The sequence below is a fragment of the Carcharodon carcharias genome, chromosome 19 (genome assembly GCF_017639515.1).
Source record: "Carcharodon carcharias isolate sCarCar2 chromosome 19, sCarCar2.pri, whole genome shotgun sequence".
Taxonomy (NCBI): domain Eukaryota; kingdom Metazoa; phylum Chordata; class Chondrichthyes; order Lamniformes; family Lamnidae; genus Carcharodon; species Carcharodon carcharias.
The window spans coordinates 65,764,751-65,781,222 of NC_054485.1; the positions used below are offsets into that span (position 1 = coordinate 65,764,751).

Here is a 16,472-nt window from a genome sequence, read left to right on the forward strand (position 1 = left end):
CAGGGCGATGGGGTAATGGGAGTGAAGGGAGAGAGGATACAGGGCGACGGGGTAATGGGAGTGAAGGGAGAGAGGATACAGGGCGATGGGATAATGGGAATGAGGGGAGAATGTACAGAAAGCGATGGGGTAATGGAAGTGAGGGGAGATAGGACACATGGTAATGTGGTAATGGGGCTGAGGGGAGAGATGACACAGGGCGATGGGGCAATGGGAGTGATGGGAGAGGGGACCCAGGACGATGGGATAATGGGGGTGAGTGGAGTGAGGACACAGGGTGATTGGGTAATGGGGTGAGGGGAGAAGGGACACAGGGCGATGGGGTAATGGAAGTGAGGGGAGAAGGGACACAGGGCGATGGGTTAATGGGAGTGAGGGAATAGAGGACACAGTGCGATAGGTTAATGGGGCTGAGGGGAGAGATGACACAGGGCGATGGGGCAATGGGAGTGATGGGAGAGGGGACCCAGGACGATGGGATAATGGGGGTGAGTGGAGTGAGGACACAGGGTGATTGGGTAATGGGGTGAGGGGAGAAGGGACACAGGGCGATGGGGTAATGGAAGTGAGGGGAGAAGGGACACAGGGCGATGGGTTAATGGGAGTGAGGGAATAGAGGATACACGGTGAAGTGGTAATGGGAGTGAGGGGAGATAGTACACATGGTTATGTGCTAATTTGACTGAGGGGAGAGATGACACAGGGCGATGGGGTAACGGGACTGAGGGGAGAGGGAAAACAGGGCGACGGGGTAATGGGACTGAGTGGAGAGGGGACACAGGCCAATGGGGTAATGGGAGTGAGGGGAGAGAGGACAGAGGGTGATGGGGTAATGGGGCTGAGGGAAAAGGGGACACAGGGTGATTGGGTAATGGGTGTGAGGGGAGAGAGGGCAGAGGGTGATGGGGTAATGTGCTTCAGGGGAGAGAGGACACAGGGCAATGGGTTAATGGGAGTGATGGGAGAAGGGACACAGGGCGATGGGGTAATGGGACTGAGGGGAGAGAGGACACATGGCGATGGGGTAATGGGAGTGAGGGGAGAAGGGATAGAGGGCGATGGGTTAATGGGAGTGAGGGAATAGAGGACACAGTGCGATAGGTTAATGGGGGTGAAGGGAGAGAGGACACAGTGCAATGGAGTAATGGGAGTGAGGGGCGAAGGGATAGAGTGCGATGGGGTAATGGGAGTGAGGGAATTGAGGACACATGGTGATGGTGTAATAGGGGTGAGGGGAGAGAGGACACAGGGTGATGGGGTAATGGGGGTGAGGGGAGAGAGGACACAGGGTGATCGGGTAATTGGTATGAGGGGAGTGAGGACACAAGGTGATGCGGTAATGCGAATGAGGGGGGAGAGTTCGCAGAGTGCTGGCGTAATGGGAGTTAGGGGAGAGAGGACACTGGCTTTTGGGGTAATGGGAGTGACGGGTGAGGGTACACAGGGCGATGGGGTAATGGAGTTGAGTGGAGAGAGAACACAAGGTGATTAGGTAATGGGGGTGAGTGGAGATAAGACACAGAGTAATATTGTAATGGGGCTGAGCGGGGAAAGGACACGGGATGATGGGGTAATGGGAGTGAGCAGAGAGAGGCCACAGGGTGATGGGTTACTCGGATTGAGGGGTTAGGGAACACAGGGCAATGGGGTATTGACAGTGAGGGGAGAGAGGGCACAGGGTGATGGCGTAATGGGACTGAGGGGAGAGGGGACACAGGCCAACGAGGTAATTGGATTGAGGGGAGAGGGGACAAGGGCAATGGGGTAAATGAAGTGAGGGGAGAGAGGACAGAGGGTGATGGGGTAATGGGAGGGAGCGGAGAGAGGACAAAGGGTAATGGGTTACTCGGAGCGAGGGGTGAGGAAACACAGGGTGATGGGGCAATGGGACTGAATGGAGAGCGGAAACAGGGTGATGGGTTAATGAGACTGGGGGGAGAGAGGACACAGGGTGAAGAGATATTGGGCCTGAGGGGAGAAGGGACACAGGGTGATGGCGTAATGGGAATGAGGGAATAGAGGACACAGTGCAATGGGGTAAATGGAGTGAGGGGAGAGGGGACACAGGGCGATGGGTTAATGTGGGTGAGGGGAGTGAGGACACAGGGCGATTGGATAATGGCATTGAGCAGAGAGAGGATGCAAGACGACGAGGGAATGGGACTGAGGGGAGAAGGGATACAGGGCGATGGGGTATTGGGAGTGAGGTGAGAGAGGACACAGGTTTTTGGGGTAATGGGAGTGATGGGTGAGGGTACACAGGGCGATGGGGTAATGGGGTTGAGGGGAGAGAGGACACAGGGTGATGGGGTAATGGCTGTCAGGGCAGAAAGGACACAGGGCAATGGGGTACTGGGACTGAGGGGAGAAGGGACACAGGGCGATGTGGTAATGGCCGTGAGGGGAGAAGGGACACAGGGCGATGTGGTAATGGCCGTGAGGGGAGAGAGGGCACAGGGTGATGGGGTAATGGGACTGAGGGGAGAGAGGACACAGGGTGATGGGGCAATGTGACTAAGGGGAGAGAGGACACAGGGCATTGGGGAAATGGGACTGAAGGGAGATGGGACACAGGGAGATGGAGTAATGGTAGTGAGGGTAGAGAGGGCACAGGGTGATTGGGTAATGGTAGTGAGGGGAGAGAGGACACAGGGTGATTGGGTAATGGTAGTGAGGGGAGAGAGGACACAGGGTGATTGGGTAATGGTAGTGAGGGGAGAGAGGACACAGGGTGATTGGGTAATGGGTATGATGGGAGTGAGGACACAGGATAATGCGGTAATGCGATTGAGGGGAGAGAGTTCACAGAGGGATGGGGTAATGTGAGTTAGGGGAGAGAGGACACAGGGCAATTGGGTAATGGGGGCGAGGGGTTAGAGGACACAGGATGATTGGGTAATGGAGGTGAGGGGAGAGAGGACATGGGGCGATGGGTTAATGGGAGTGAGCGGAGAGAGGACACAGGGTGATGGGGTAATGGCAGTGTGGGGAGAGAGGGCAAAGGCTGATGGGGCAATGAGACTGAGTGGAGAGAGGAAACAGGGCGATGGGGTAATGAGACTGAGGGGAGAGAGGGCACAGAGAGATGGAGTTATGGGAGTGAGAGGAGAGAGGACACAGGGTGAATGGCTAAGGCGAATGAGGGGCAAGAGTTCACAGTGTGATGGGATATTGGGATTGAGGGGACAAGGGAAACAGGCCGATGGGGTAGTGGGAGTTAGGGGAGAATGGACACAAGGTGAAGGGGTAATGGGACTGAAGGGAGAGGGGACACAGGGCGATGAGTTAATGGGACCAAGGGAAAAGGGGACACAGGGCGATTGGGTAATGGGTGTGAGGGGAGAGAGGGCAGAGGGTGACGGGGTAATGGGAGTGAGGGGATAGAGGAAACAGGGTGATGGGGTAATAAGGGTGTGGGGAGAGAGGACACAGGGTGATGGGGTAATGGGAGTGAGGGGAGAACGGACACAAGGTAATGGGGTAATGGGTATTAGGGGAGAGAGGACACAGGGTAATGCGGTAATGCGAATGAGGGGAGAGAGTTCACAGTGTGATGGGATATTGGGATTGAGGGGACAAGGGAAACAGGCCGATGCGGTAGTGGGAATTAGGGGAGAATGGAAACAAGGTGAAGGGGTAATGGGACTGAAGGGAGAGGGGACACAGGGCGATGGGTTAATGGGACCAAGGGAAAAGGGGACACAGGGCGATTGGGTAATGGGTGTGAGGGGAGAGAGGGCAGAGGGTGATGGGGTAATGGGAGTGAGGGGAGGGAGGACACAGAGTGATCGGGTACTGGGACTGAGGGGAGAGTGGACACAGGGCTAATGGGGTTACAGTGGTGATGGGAGAATGAAGACAGGGTGATGTGTTAATGGCGGAGAAGGGAAAGAGGGCACAGGGAGATGGAGTTATGGGTCGGAGGGTAGAGAGGGCACAGGGAAATAGATTAAAGGGAGTGAGGGGAGAGAGGATACAGGGTGATCGGGTAATTGGTATGAGGGGAGTGAGGACACATGGTGATGCGGTAATGCAAATGAGGGGGGAGAGTTCACAGAGTGCTGGCGTAATGGGAGTTAGGGGAGAGAGGACACTGGCTTTTGGGGTATGGGAGTGACGGGTGAGGGTACACAGGGCGATGGGGTAATGGGGTTGAGTGGAGAGAGAACACAAGGTGCTTAGATAATGGGGGTGAGTGGAGATAAGACACAGAGTAATATGGATATGGGGCTGAGCGGGGAAAGGACACGGGATGATGGGGTAATGGGAGTGAGCAGAGAGAGGCCACAGGGTGATGGGTTACTCGGATTGAGGGGTTAGGGAACACAGGGCAATGGGGTATTGACAGTGAGGGGAGAGAGGGCACAGGGTGATGGCGTAATGGGACTGAGGGGAGAGGGGACACAGGCCCACGAGGTAATTGGATTGAGGGGAGAGGGGACAAGGGCGATGGGGTAAATGAAGTGAGGGGAGAGAGGACAGAGGGCGATGGGGTAATGGGAGGGAGCGGAGAGAGGACACTGGGTAATGGGGTACTCGGAGTGAGGGGTGAGGAAACACAGGCTGATGGGGCAATGGGACTGAATGGAGAGCTGAAACAGAGCGATGGGGTAATGAGACTGGGGGGAGAGAGGACACAGGGTGAAAAGATATTGGGCCTGAGGGGAGAAGGGACACAGGGCGATGGCGTAAGGGGACTGAGGGGAGAAGGGATACAGGGCGATGGGGTATTGGGAGTGAGGTGAGAGAGGACACAGGTTTTTGGGGTAATGGGAGTGATGGGTGAGGGTACACAGGGCGATGGGGTAATGGGGTTGAGGGGAGAGAGGACACAGGGTGATGGGGTAATGGCCGTGAGGGGAGAGAGGGCACAGGGAGATGGGGTAATGGGACTGAGGGGAGAGAGGACACAGGGTGATGGGGCAATGTGACTAAGGGGAGAGAGGGCACAGGGTGATGGGGCAATGTGACTAAGGGGAGAGAGGACACAGGGCATTGGGGAAATGGGACTGAAGGGAGATGGGACACAGGGAGATGGAGTAATGGTAGTGAGGGTAGAGAGGGCACTGGGTGATTGGGTAATGGTAGTGAGGGGAGAGAGGACACAGGGTGATTGGGTAATGGGTATGATGGGAGTGAGGACACAGGATAATGCGGTAATGCGAATGAGGGGAGAGAGTTCACAGAGTGATGGGGTAATGGGAGTTAGGGGAGAGAGGACACAGGGCGATTGGGTAATGGGGGTGAGGGGTTAGAGGACACAGGATGATTGGGTAATGGAGGTGAGGGGAGAGAGGACACAGGGTGATGGGGTACTCGGAGTGAGGTGTGAGGGGTCATAGGGTGATGGGGTAATGGCAGTGTGGGGTGAGAGGGCACAGGGTGATGGGGCAATGGGACTGAGTGGAGAGAGGAAACAGGGCGATGGGGTAATGAGACTGAGGGGAGAGAGGGCACAGAGAGATGGAGTAACGGGAGTGAGAGGAGAGAGGACACAGGGTGAATGGCTAAGGCGAATGAGGGGCGAGAGTTCACAGTGTGATGGGATATTGGGAGTGAGGAGAGAAGGGAAACAGGGCGATGGGGTAGTGGGAGTTAGGGGAGAACGGACACAAGGTGATGGAGTAATGGGACTGAAGGGAGAGGGGACACAGGGCGATGGGGTAATGGGACTGAGGGGAGATAGGGCAGAGGCTGATGGGTAATAGGATTAAGGGGAGAGAGGACACAGGGCGATGGGGTAATGGGACAGGGGGTGAGGGGACACAGGGCGATGGGGTAATGGGACTGAGGGGAGAGAGGGCAGACGGTAATGGGGTAATAGGATTAAGGGGAGAGAGGACACAGGGCGGTGGGGTAATGGGACAGAAAGGTGAGGGGATACAGGGCGATGCGTTAATGTGAGTTAGGGGAGAAGTGACACGAGCTATGGAGTAATAGGAGTGAGGGAAGAATGGACACAAGGCGATGGAGTAATGGGACTGAGGTGATAGAGTTCATAGAGCGATGAGGTAATGGGACTGAAGGGAGAGGGGACACAGGGTGATGGGATAATGGGACTGAGGGGAGATAGGGCAGAGGGTGATTGGGTAATAGGATAAAGGGGAGAACGGACACAAGGTGATGGGGTAATGGGACTGAGGGGAGAGGGAACACAGGGCGATGGGGTAATGAGACTGAGGGGAGAGGGAACACAGGGCGATGGGGTAATGGGACTGAGGGGAGATAGGGCAGAGGGTGATGGGGTAATAGGATTAAGGGGAGAGAGGACACAGGGCGATGGGGTAATGGGACAGAGGGGTGAGGGGACACAGGGCGATGGGGTAATGGGACTGAGGGGAGAGAGGGCAGATGGTAATGGGGTAATAGGATTAAGGGGAGAGAGGACACAGGGCGATGGGGTAATGGGACAGAGGGGTGAGGGGATACAGGGCGATGCGTTAATGTGAGTTAGGCGAGAAGGGACACAGAGCTATGGAGTAATGGGCGTGAGGGGAGACTGGACACAAGGCGATGGAGTAATGGGACTGAGGTGATAGAGTTCATAGAGCGATGAGGTAATGGGACTGAAGGGAGAGGGGACACAGGGTGATGGGATAATGGGACTGAGGGGAGATAGGGCAGAGGGTGATTGGGTAATAGGATAAAGGGGAGAGAGGGCACAGGGCGATGGGCTAATGGGACTGAGGGTAGATAGGGCAGAGGGTGATGGGGTAATGTGTTTAAGGGGAGAGAGGACACATGGCGATGGCCCATTGAGAGTGAGGGGATAAAGGACACAGGACAATGGGGTAATGGGACTGAAGAGGAAGCGTCACAGTGCGATAGGGTAATTGGATTGAGGGGAGAGGGGTCACAGTGTGATGAGGTAATGGGACTGAGGGGAGAGAGGACACAGTGTGATGGAGTAATTGAAGTGAGGGGAGAGGGGACACAGGGCAATGGGGTAATGGGAGTGAGGGCAGAAGGGATACCAGGCGATGGGGCATTGGCAATGAGGGGAGAGATGCCAGAGGGCGATGGGGTAATGGGAGTGAGGGAATAGAGGACACAGTGCTATTGGGTAAATGGAGTGAGGGGAGAGTGGACACGGAGAGATGGGTTCATGGGGGTGAGGGGAGTGAGGACACAGGGCGATTGGTTAATGGGTGTAAAGGGAGAGAGGGCACAGGGCGATGGGTTAATGGGAGTTAGGGGGAGAGGACATAGGGTGATTGTGTAATGCGGGTGAGAGGAGAGAGGACACAGGGCGATGGGGTAATTAGACTGAGGGGAGAGGGGACACAGGGCAATGGGGTAATGGGACTGAAGGGAGAGGGTCACAGGGCGATGGGGTAATTGGACTGAGGGGAGAGGAGACACAGGGCAATGGGGTAATGGGACTGAAGGGAGAGGGTCACAGGGCGATGGGGTAATTGGACTGAGGGGAGGGGGGACACAGGGTGATGGGGTAATGGGACTGAGGGGAGAGGGGACACAGTGCGATGGGGTAATGGGACTGAGGGGAGAGGAGACACAGGGCAATGGGGTAATGGGACTGAAGGGAGAGGGTCACAGGGCGATGGGGTCATTGGACTGAGGGGAGAGGGGACACAGTGCGATGGGTTAATGGGACTGAGGGGAGAGGGGACACAGGGCGATGGGGTAATTGGACTGAGGGGAGAGGAGACACAGGGCAATGGGGTAATGGGACTGAGGGGAGAGGGGACACAGGGCAATGGGGTAATTGGACTGATGGGAGAGAGGACACATGGCGATGGGGTAATTGGACTGAGGGGAGAGGGGACACAGGGTAATGGGGTAATGGGACTGAGGGGAGAGAGGACACAGTGCATTGGAATAATTGAAGTGAAGTGAAAAGGGATACAGCGTGATGGAGTATTGGCAATGAGGAGAGAGAGGCCATTGGGCGATGTGGTAATGGGAGTCAGGGAATAGAGGACACAGGGCGATGGGGTAAATGGAGGGACGGGAGAGAAGACACAGGGTGATTGTGTAATGGGACTGAGGAGAGACAGGACACGGTGATTGGTTAATGGGACTGAGGGGAGAGAGGACAGGGTGATGGGGTAAATGGAGTGAGTGGAGAGAGGACACATGGCAATGTGGTAATGGGTGTGAGAGGAGAGAGGACACAGGGTGATGGGTTATTGAGAGTGAGTGATCAGCACTTTCATTAATTTTTTTGCACTGTAAGACAGTTGACTATTTTTAACTGGCTACATTACACTTTGACCTTGTTCACTGTCTTCTCCCAGTCTCTGTTTCACAATCTTGTATCTGGAATTCCCCACGCCCTTGTTTTTCTCTCTGCCCCTCCCTTGTGTTTCCCTCCATTGGAAAGTCCCAGAACTGAGTTTTTCAAAGCTGTTATCAAACCCAAATGTATTCAGCAGCTCCCACCACATGAGACCGCACAGGCTAGGAATGAATTGAAAGCTCGTCGCTCCTGATTGATACACAAACAAACAAACAGGAATGGGTATCACTGGGGTCAGCACCAAGCTGTTACACACACAGCCCAGTGAGGTCAGCACCAAGCTGTTACACAGCCTAGTGAGGTCAGCACCAAGCTGTTACACAGCCCAGTGAGGTCAGCACCAAGCTGTTACACAGCCCAGTGAGGTCAGCACCAAGCTGTTACACACGCAGCCCAGTGAGGTCAGCACCAAGCTGTTACACACACAGCCCAGTGAGGTCAGCACCAAGCTGTTACACACACAGCCCAGTGAGGTCAGCACCAAGCTGTTACACAGCCCAGTGAGGTCAGCACCAAGCTGTTACACAGCCCAGTGAGGTCAGCACCAAGCTGTTACACAGCCCAGTGAGGTCAGCACCAAGCTGTTGCACACACAGCCCAGTGAGGTCAGCACCAAGCCGTTACACAGCCCAGTGAGGTCAGCACCAAGCTGTTACATATGCAACCCAGTGAGGTCAGCACCAAGCTGTTACACAGCCCAGTGAGGTCATCACCAAGCTGTTACACACACAGCCCAGTGAGGTCAGCACCAAGCCGTTACACAGCCCAGTGAGGTCAGCACCAAGCTGTTACACACACAGCCCAGTGAGGTCAGCACCAAGCTGTTACACACGCAGCACAGTGAGGTCAGCACCAAGTCGTTACACAGCCCAGTGAGGTCAGCACCAAGCTGTTACACACACAGCCCAGTGAGGTCAGCACCAAGCTGTTACACACGCAGCACAGTGAGGTCAGCACCAAGTCGTTACACAGCCCAGTGAGGTCAGCACCAAACCATTACACAGCCCAGTGAGGTCAGCATCAAGCCGTTACACAGCCCAGTGAGGTCAGCACCAAGCTGTTACACACACAGCACAGTGAGGTCAGCACCAAACCATTACACAGCCCAGTGAGGTCAGCATCAAGCCGTTACACAGCCCAGTGAGGTCAGCTCCAAGCCGTTGCACAGCCCAGTGAGGTCAGCACCAAGCCGTTACACAGCCCAGTGAGATCAGCACCAAGCTGTTACACAGCCAGTGAGGTCAGCACCAAACCATTACACAGCCCAGTGAGGTCAGCACCAAGCTGTTACACACACAGCCCAGTGAGGTCAGCACCAAGCTGTTACACTGCCCAGTGAGGTCAGCACCAAGCTGTTACACAGCCCAGTGAGGTCAGCACCAAGCTGTTACACACACAGTCCAGTGAGGTCAGCACCAAGCTGTTACACACGCAGCACAGTGAGGTCAGCACCAAGCTGTTACACAGCCCAGTGAGGTCAGCACCAAGCTATTACACAGCCCAGTGAGGTCAGCACCAAGCTGTTACACAGCCCAGTGAGGTCAGCACCAAACTCTTACACAGCCCAGTGAAGTCAGCACCAAGCTGTTACACACGCAGCCCAGTGAGGTCAGCACCAAGCTGTTACACACGCAGCACAGTGAGGTCAGCACCAAGCTGTTACACACGCAGCCCAGTGAGGTCAGCACCAAGCTGTTACACACGCAGCACAGTGAGGTCAGCACCAAGCTGTTACACAGCCCAGTGAGGTCAGCACCAAGCTGTTACACACACAGCCCAGTGGAGTCAGCACCAAACCATTACACAGCCCAGTGAGGTCAGCACCAAGCTGTTACACAGCCCAGTGAGGTCAGCACCAAGCTGTTACACACACAGCCCAGTGAGGTCAGCACCAAGCTGTTACACAGCCCACTGAGTTCAGCACCAAGCTGTTACACAGCCCAGTGAGGTCAGCACCAAGCTGTTACACACACAGCCCAGTGGAGTCAGCACCAAACCATTACACAGCCCAGTGAGGTCAGCACCAAGCTGTTACACAGCCCAGTGAGGTCAGCACCAAGCTGTTACACACACAGCCCAGTGAGGTCAGCACCAAGCTGTTACACACACAGCCCAGTGAGGTCAGCACCAAGCCGTTACACAGTCCAGAGAGGTCAGCACATCCCCCTCGGTGTCTCCCCCGTCAGAGCCTCCCCACCCCTCAGAGTCTCCCCACCTATCAGGGTCTCCCCATCCCTCAGAGTCTCCCCACCTCTCAGAGTGTCTTCCCCCTCCTCAGAGTATCTCTCCCCCCAGCATGTCTCTCCCTCAGAGTCTCCTCCTCACAGTGTCTCCCCCTTCTCAGAGTCTTCCCCTTAGTGTCTCCCCCCTCATAGTCTCCCCCCTCACAGAGGCTCCCCTTCCTCAGAGTCTTTCCCCCTCCTCAGAGTCTCCCCCTCAGAGTGTCACCCCTTCCTCAGAGTGTCTCTCTTCCCAGCATGTCTCCCCCCTCAGAATTCCCCCCTCACAGTGGCTCCCCCTCCTCAGAGTCTTTCCCCCTCCTCAGAGTCTCTCCCCTCAGAGTCTCCCCCTTCAGAGTGTTTCTCTCCTCAGAGTGTCTCCCCTCACAAAGCATCACTCGCCCTCAGAGTCTCCCTTCTCAAAACGTCACCCCCCACCTCAGAGTGTCTCCCCATCCCAGAGGACGTCCCCCTTCAGTATCCTCCCCTCAGAACGTCTCTGCCCTCAGAGTGCTTCCCCTCAGAATGTCTGCCCCTCAGAGTGTCTCCCCGCTTATAGTGTCTCCCCCTCCCCATTAGGGTGTCAGACTCCAACACACCCACCCCCACCCCGCAGATTTATCGCAGATCAGACAGTCACATCTCAGATTGTCACCACGCAAGGCATCACATAGAATAGGATAGAACTATAGATTGACAATGCACAGGAAGAGACCATTCAGAGGGTCCTGGTATCGCTTCCTCTCAAACTCCAGAGGTAATAGTGCAGGAACAACCACTAACAGATTTCATACCATCAGAGCTCATTCCTTCATTCAGTATTGTTTCCATCCAGTACTGTAAAATTGCAGAAATCAGACAGTATTCTCGTATTAATGGCCATTCAGCCCATCGTGCCTGTGTTGGCTCTTTGAAAGAGTTATCCAGTTCATCCCACTCCCCCTGCTCTTTCGCCATCATCCTGTCAATCTTTTTCCCTTCAAGTATTTATCCAATTTCCTTTTGATAGTTTTTATTGAATCTGCCCCCACCCCTCAGACTGATCGATATAAAACATTTCTCCTCACTCTGTGGCTCTGTCTCACCTCTGGTTCTCTTTGTGATTCTCCTCAATCTGTGTCCCTCTGCTCGCTGACCCTCCTGCCATTGGAAACTGCTTTTTCTTATTTATTCTATCCAAAGCCTTTGTCATTTTGAACAACTCTATCGAATCTCCTCTTAATTTTCTCTGTTCTAAGGACAACAACTCTAGCTTCTCCACATAACTGAAGTCGTTCCTCACAGAAACATAGAAAGGTTGTTGAGACAGAAGGAGGCCATTCAGCCCATTGTGTCCCTGCCAGCTGACACAGAGTTATCCCACTTATCCCACCTTCCAGCTCTTCCTCCTGAACCCTGTAGGTTACAATTCCTCAAATTCATTTCCCAGTGTTTTTTAAATGTGATGAGGGTTTCTGCCTCTGTCACCCTTTCAGACAGTGAGTTCCAGACCCTCACCCCCTCTGGCTGAAAAAATTACTCCTCAAATCCCCTCTAATCCTTCCATCAATTACTTTAAATCTCTGCTCCCTGGTTATTGACCTCTCTGCTCAGGGAAATATGTCCTTCCTACACATTCTATCAAGGCTCCTTGTAATTTTAAATCTCTCCTCAACCTCCTCTGTTTGAAAGTGAACAATCCCAGACTATCCAATCTTGTCTCATCGCTAAAATCCTCCAGTCCTGACAACATCCTCTGTGAATCTGCTCTGTCTCCTCTCTAACCCAATCACATCCTTCCTGTGATGTGATCAGAATTCTTCATCCATGTTATCATCCTGGTCAATCTCTGCACCCTCTCCAGGGCCTTTACATCCTCCAGAGGTGGGGTTACCCGGAATTGGACACAATTCTCCAGCTGGGGCCTAATCAATATTTCATAAAGCTTCAATATAACTTCCTCACTTTTATATCTGTCTCTTTGGTTATACAGTATAATCTTGTTTTGTATTCCCTGGAGTATAGACGGTTGAGGAGTGATCTAATTGAGATGTTTATAATGTTAACAAGGATTTGTTGGTATAGACATGGAGAAACTATTTTCACCCAAAGTGTTGTAGAAATCTGTAACTCTCTTCCTCAGGAGACTGGGAAATTGGAGATTTTAAGAGTGAGATGGATTGATTTTTGTTGGATTCGGGTAAGAGGGGATATGGAGCAATGGTGGTGTCACAGATAGGAGGGGATTAGTTTAAATAGCCCTGATTTCTCTTCTCACCACCTGTCCATAAACAGTGTTTTTGATTTTGATTTCTCCCTTTATAAGCGGTGATGTATTTCCCAATCCCTCAGTTTTGGTGTGATCCAATTCCTATTAATAATCCCATACTAAACTTGAGAGGGTTTGTTTATTCACACACACTCAAAACTCTGGAGGGGGTGTTGCAACATAGCACCCTGTGCATTCATACAATAAAAGCAGAATAGAGAAAAAAATATTTACAGGGCAAAGAATTGTTGTTTCTTGTGACTCCAGAGTCCAGAATAAAAAGTCCAATAGTGCATTCCTTCTCAGAGGTTGGCAGGCTGAGCTGATGCTGGGTAATTCACTTTCCCAGTGGAGCAGACTTGCACGATAAGATAGGCATGCAGAGATGAATTAGTGTTGTGGGCAATGGTAGAGAAGTTCAGAAGTGCCAGTAGGAACAATGTAAATGGGGGCAGACATTCAAACCAGGGCAACGCCCCTTGTTCTCTGCTTTTCTAAAATTCATTCACGAGATGTGGGCCTCAATGGCTGGGCCAGCATTTATTGCTCATCCCTAGTTGCCCTTGAGAAGGTGGTGGTGAGCTGCCTTCTTGAACCGCTGCAGTCTATGTGGTGTAGGTACACCCACAGTGCTGTGAGGGAGGGAGTTCCAGGATTTTGACCCAGCGACAGTGAAGGAACGGCGATTTATTTCCAAATCAGGATGGTGAGTGGCTTCGAGGAGAACTTCAAGGTGGTCGTGCTCGTAGATGGAAGATGGCAGACTGAGCTTTGCAGCTCCACAAGGCAATATTACAGGTTCCTCCAGCTAAGGGCGGTGGGGGGGGGGGGGGGGGGCGGTGGTGTTCGGCGGAAGGTGATGTCATATGACTCTCACCTCTCCACTTTGCCTTGACCAAGGGTGTATATTTCTTTATCTGGGTTCCTAAGATTGTTAGTTACAACCATTAAGAATTACAAAGGAAGGTTGCCGGGTTCTTTGCCTAAGCAGGCTAGTAGACTCCAGTGGCGAGGCCTAGCTTATGTAATGTAGATGGCAATTGTATAATTCCCTTTGAATTTGGTTTCTGCAGTCCACAGGGCCATTTGCGTCCCTTCAGAAATAACGAGGCATGGATTTCTTTGATACTGCTAGATTAGCTCCTATTGTTTGAGGGTCACAGCCAGACATGTCTTCAGTCATTTTAAAAGTCCATTGTCCAGTTTAAAAATCTTATGAAGTAGCCATGATGATATTTCACAAAAATATAGTGTGAGGTCTTAGCTCCGTTACAGCGATTAAATGATGTTGAGAAACATATCAGCCAGGATCTGATTGAACAGTGAAGTAGGGCCTGAGGGGCTGAATGATAAGAGCACATGGTGTAGGGGGTAACCTATTAGCAAGGGTAAAAGATTGATTAGCTAACAGGAAGCAGAGAGTCAGGATAAATGGCTCTTTTTCAGGTTGGCAAGATATAACTCATGGAGTGCTACGTGGATCATCAGTGCTGGGACCTCAACTACTTACGATCTTTATCAATGATTTAGGTGAATGGACTGAATGTATCATAGCTAAATTTGGCTCCAAGATAGGTAGGAAAGTAAGTTGTCAAGAGGAGGTAGAGACTCTGCAGAGGGATATAGACAGGCTAAGTGAATGGGCAAAATTTGGCAGATGGGGGATAGTGTGGTAAAATGTGAACTTGTCCACTTTGTTAGGAAGAATAGAAAAGCAGCATATTATTTAAATGGAGAGAGACCGCAGAACTCTGTAGTACAGAGGGATCTGGGTGTCCTGGTGCATGAATCAGGATAAAGTTAGTGTGCAGGAACAGCAAATGATTAGGAAGGCAAATGGAATGTTGTTTATTGCAAGAGGAATTCAATAGAAAAGTGAGGAAGTTTTACTGCACCTGCACAGGGCCTTGGTGAGACCACATCTGGAGTACTGTGTACAATTTTGGTCCCTTATTTGAAAAAAGATACGATTGTGTGAAAAGCAGCTCAGAGCAGGTTCACTCGATTCATGAGAAATGGTTGAACATTTTGGGCTTGCGTGTATTGAAGTTTAAAAGAATGAGAGGTAATCTTAGCTCAGGTGATGCAGGGGGGATTTCACAGGGTGGATACTGAGAGGATGTTTCCTCACAGGGGAGATTAAAACTAAGGGGTACAGTTTAAGAATGAGGACTCCCTTTTAAGGTGGAGATGAGGAGAATTTTCTTTCTGTATGAAGGTTGTTAGTCTGTGGAATTCTCTTCCCCAGAAAGCAGTGGAGGCTGGGTCACTGAATTTATTCAAGGCTGAATTAGATTTTTGACAGACAAGAGAGTCAAGGGTTATGGGGGCAGACAGGAAAGTGGAGTTGAGACCACAACCAGATCAGCGGTGATCTTATTGAATGGTGTAGCAGGCTTAAAGGGCAGAATGGCCTCCCTCTGTTCGTGATGTTCTTCATTCTGTCATGTTCTGGATCAAACTCCTTTCAGTTTCTAATTTAATTCTCAAACCTTGTAAAGTTTATTCTCCCTGGTAACTGATGATGTTCTTCACAGTATTTCTGTGATTGGATAGTTCACTATATCGGAAAAGTTTATTTTGAAAGGAACACAACCTGCCCAGGAATCTTCTACCCAGAGACTGATGGCTCACAGGCTGTTTATATTCTAATTGGACATTAGTGTCCCATTGAACCAATCAGCGTGGAGGCACCGAAGTTTAATACCGTCAGCCCTGGGTGAAGTGCACAGAGACTAGGATCCAGAGAGACACAGAAAGAGGGAGTGCAGGTGGAACAGGATTATCACTGGATACAGGATTACTCTCAAATAATTCATTCAGGAAAATGTTGAGGTTAATACTACTGACCCTTCTGTGTGGAGGGGTCTCTGCAGGTGAGTAATGGGGTCAGAGAGGGTCTCAGTGTCTGTACTGTGGTATTAACACTCAGTCAGTGGGTAATGGTGTCAGAGAGGGTCTCAGTATCTGGTACTGTGGTATTAACACTTAATCAGTGGGTAATGGTGTCAGAGAGGGTCTCAGTGTCTGGTACTGTGGTATTAACACTCAGTCAGTGGGTAATGGGGTCAGAGAGGGTCTCAGTGTCTGTACTGTGGTATTAACACTCAGTCAGTGGGTAATGGGGTCAGAGAGGGTCTCAGTGTCTGTACTGTGGTATTAACACTCAGTCAGTAGGTAATGGTGTCAGAGAGGGTCTCAGTGTCTGTACTGTGGTATTAACACTCAGTCAGTGGGTAATGGTGTCAGAGAGGGTCTCAGTGTCTGGTACTGTGGTATTAACACTTAATCAGTGGGTAATGGTGTCAGAGAGGGTCTCAGTGTCTGGTACTGTGGTATTAACACTCAGTCAGTGGGTAATGGGGTCAGAGAGGGTCTCAGTGTCTGTACTGTGGTATTAACACTCAGTCAGTGGGTAATGGTGTCAGAGAGGGTCTCAGTGTCTGGTACTGTGGTATTAACACTCAATCAGTGGGTAATGGTGTCAGAGAGGGTCTCATTGTCTGGTACTGGGGTATTAACTCTCAATCAGTGGGTAATGGGGTCAGAAAGGGTCTCAGTGCCTGATACTGGGGTATTAACCCTCAGTGGGTAATGGGGTCAGAGAGGTTCTCAGAGCCTGGGTACTGGGGTATTAACCCTCAGTCAATGGGTAATGGGGTCAGAAAGGGTCTCAGTGCCTGATACTGGGGTATTAACCCTCAGTGGGTAATGGGGTTAGAGAGGTTCTCAGAGCCTGGGTACT

General features: G+C 51.9%; 1 protein-coding gene across 1 annotated transcript in view; it reads left to right on the plus strand.

Annotated features, from left to right (window-relative positions):
• Positions 1-15,438: 15,438 nt before the first annotated feature.
• Positions 15,439-16,472, plus strand: part of LOC121291208 (class I histocompatibility antigen, F10 alpha chain-like) — a gene marked incomplete at its 3' end in the record, with an annotated part of 33,427 nt that continues 32,393 nt past the window's right edge. The window contains exon 1 of the mRNA XM_041212293.1: positions 15,439-15,603. Within this exon, the coding sequence (XP_041068227.1) occupies positions 15,555-15,603 (49 nt within the window). The remainder of the gene's footprint in view (positions 15,604-16,472) is intronic.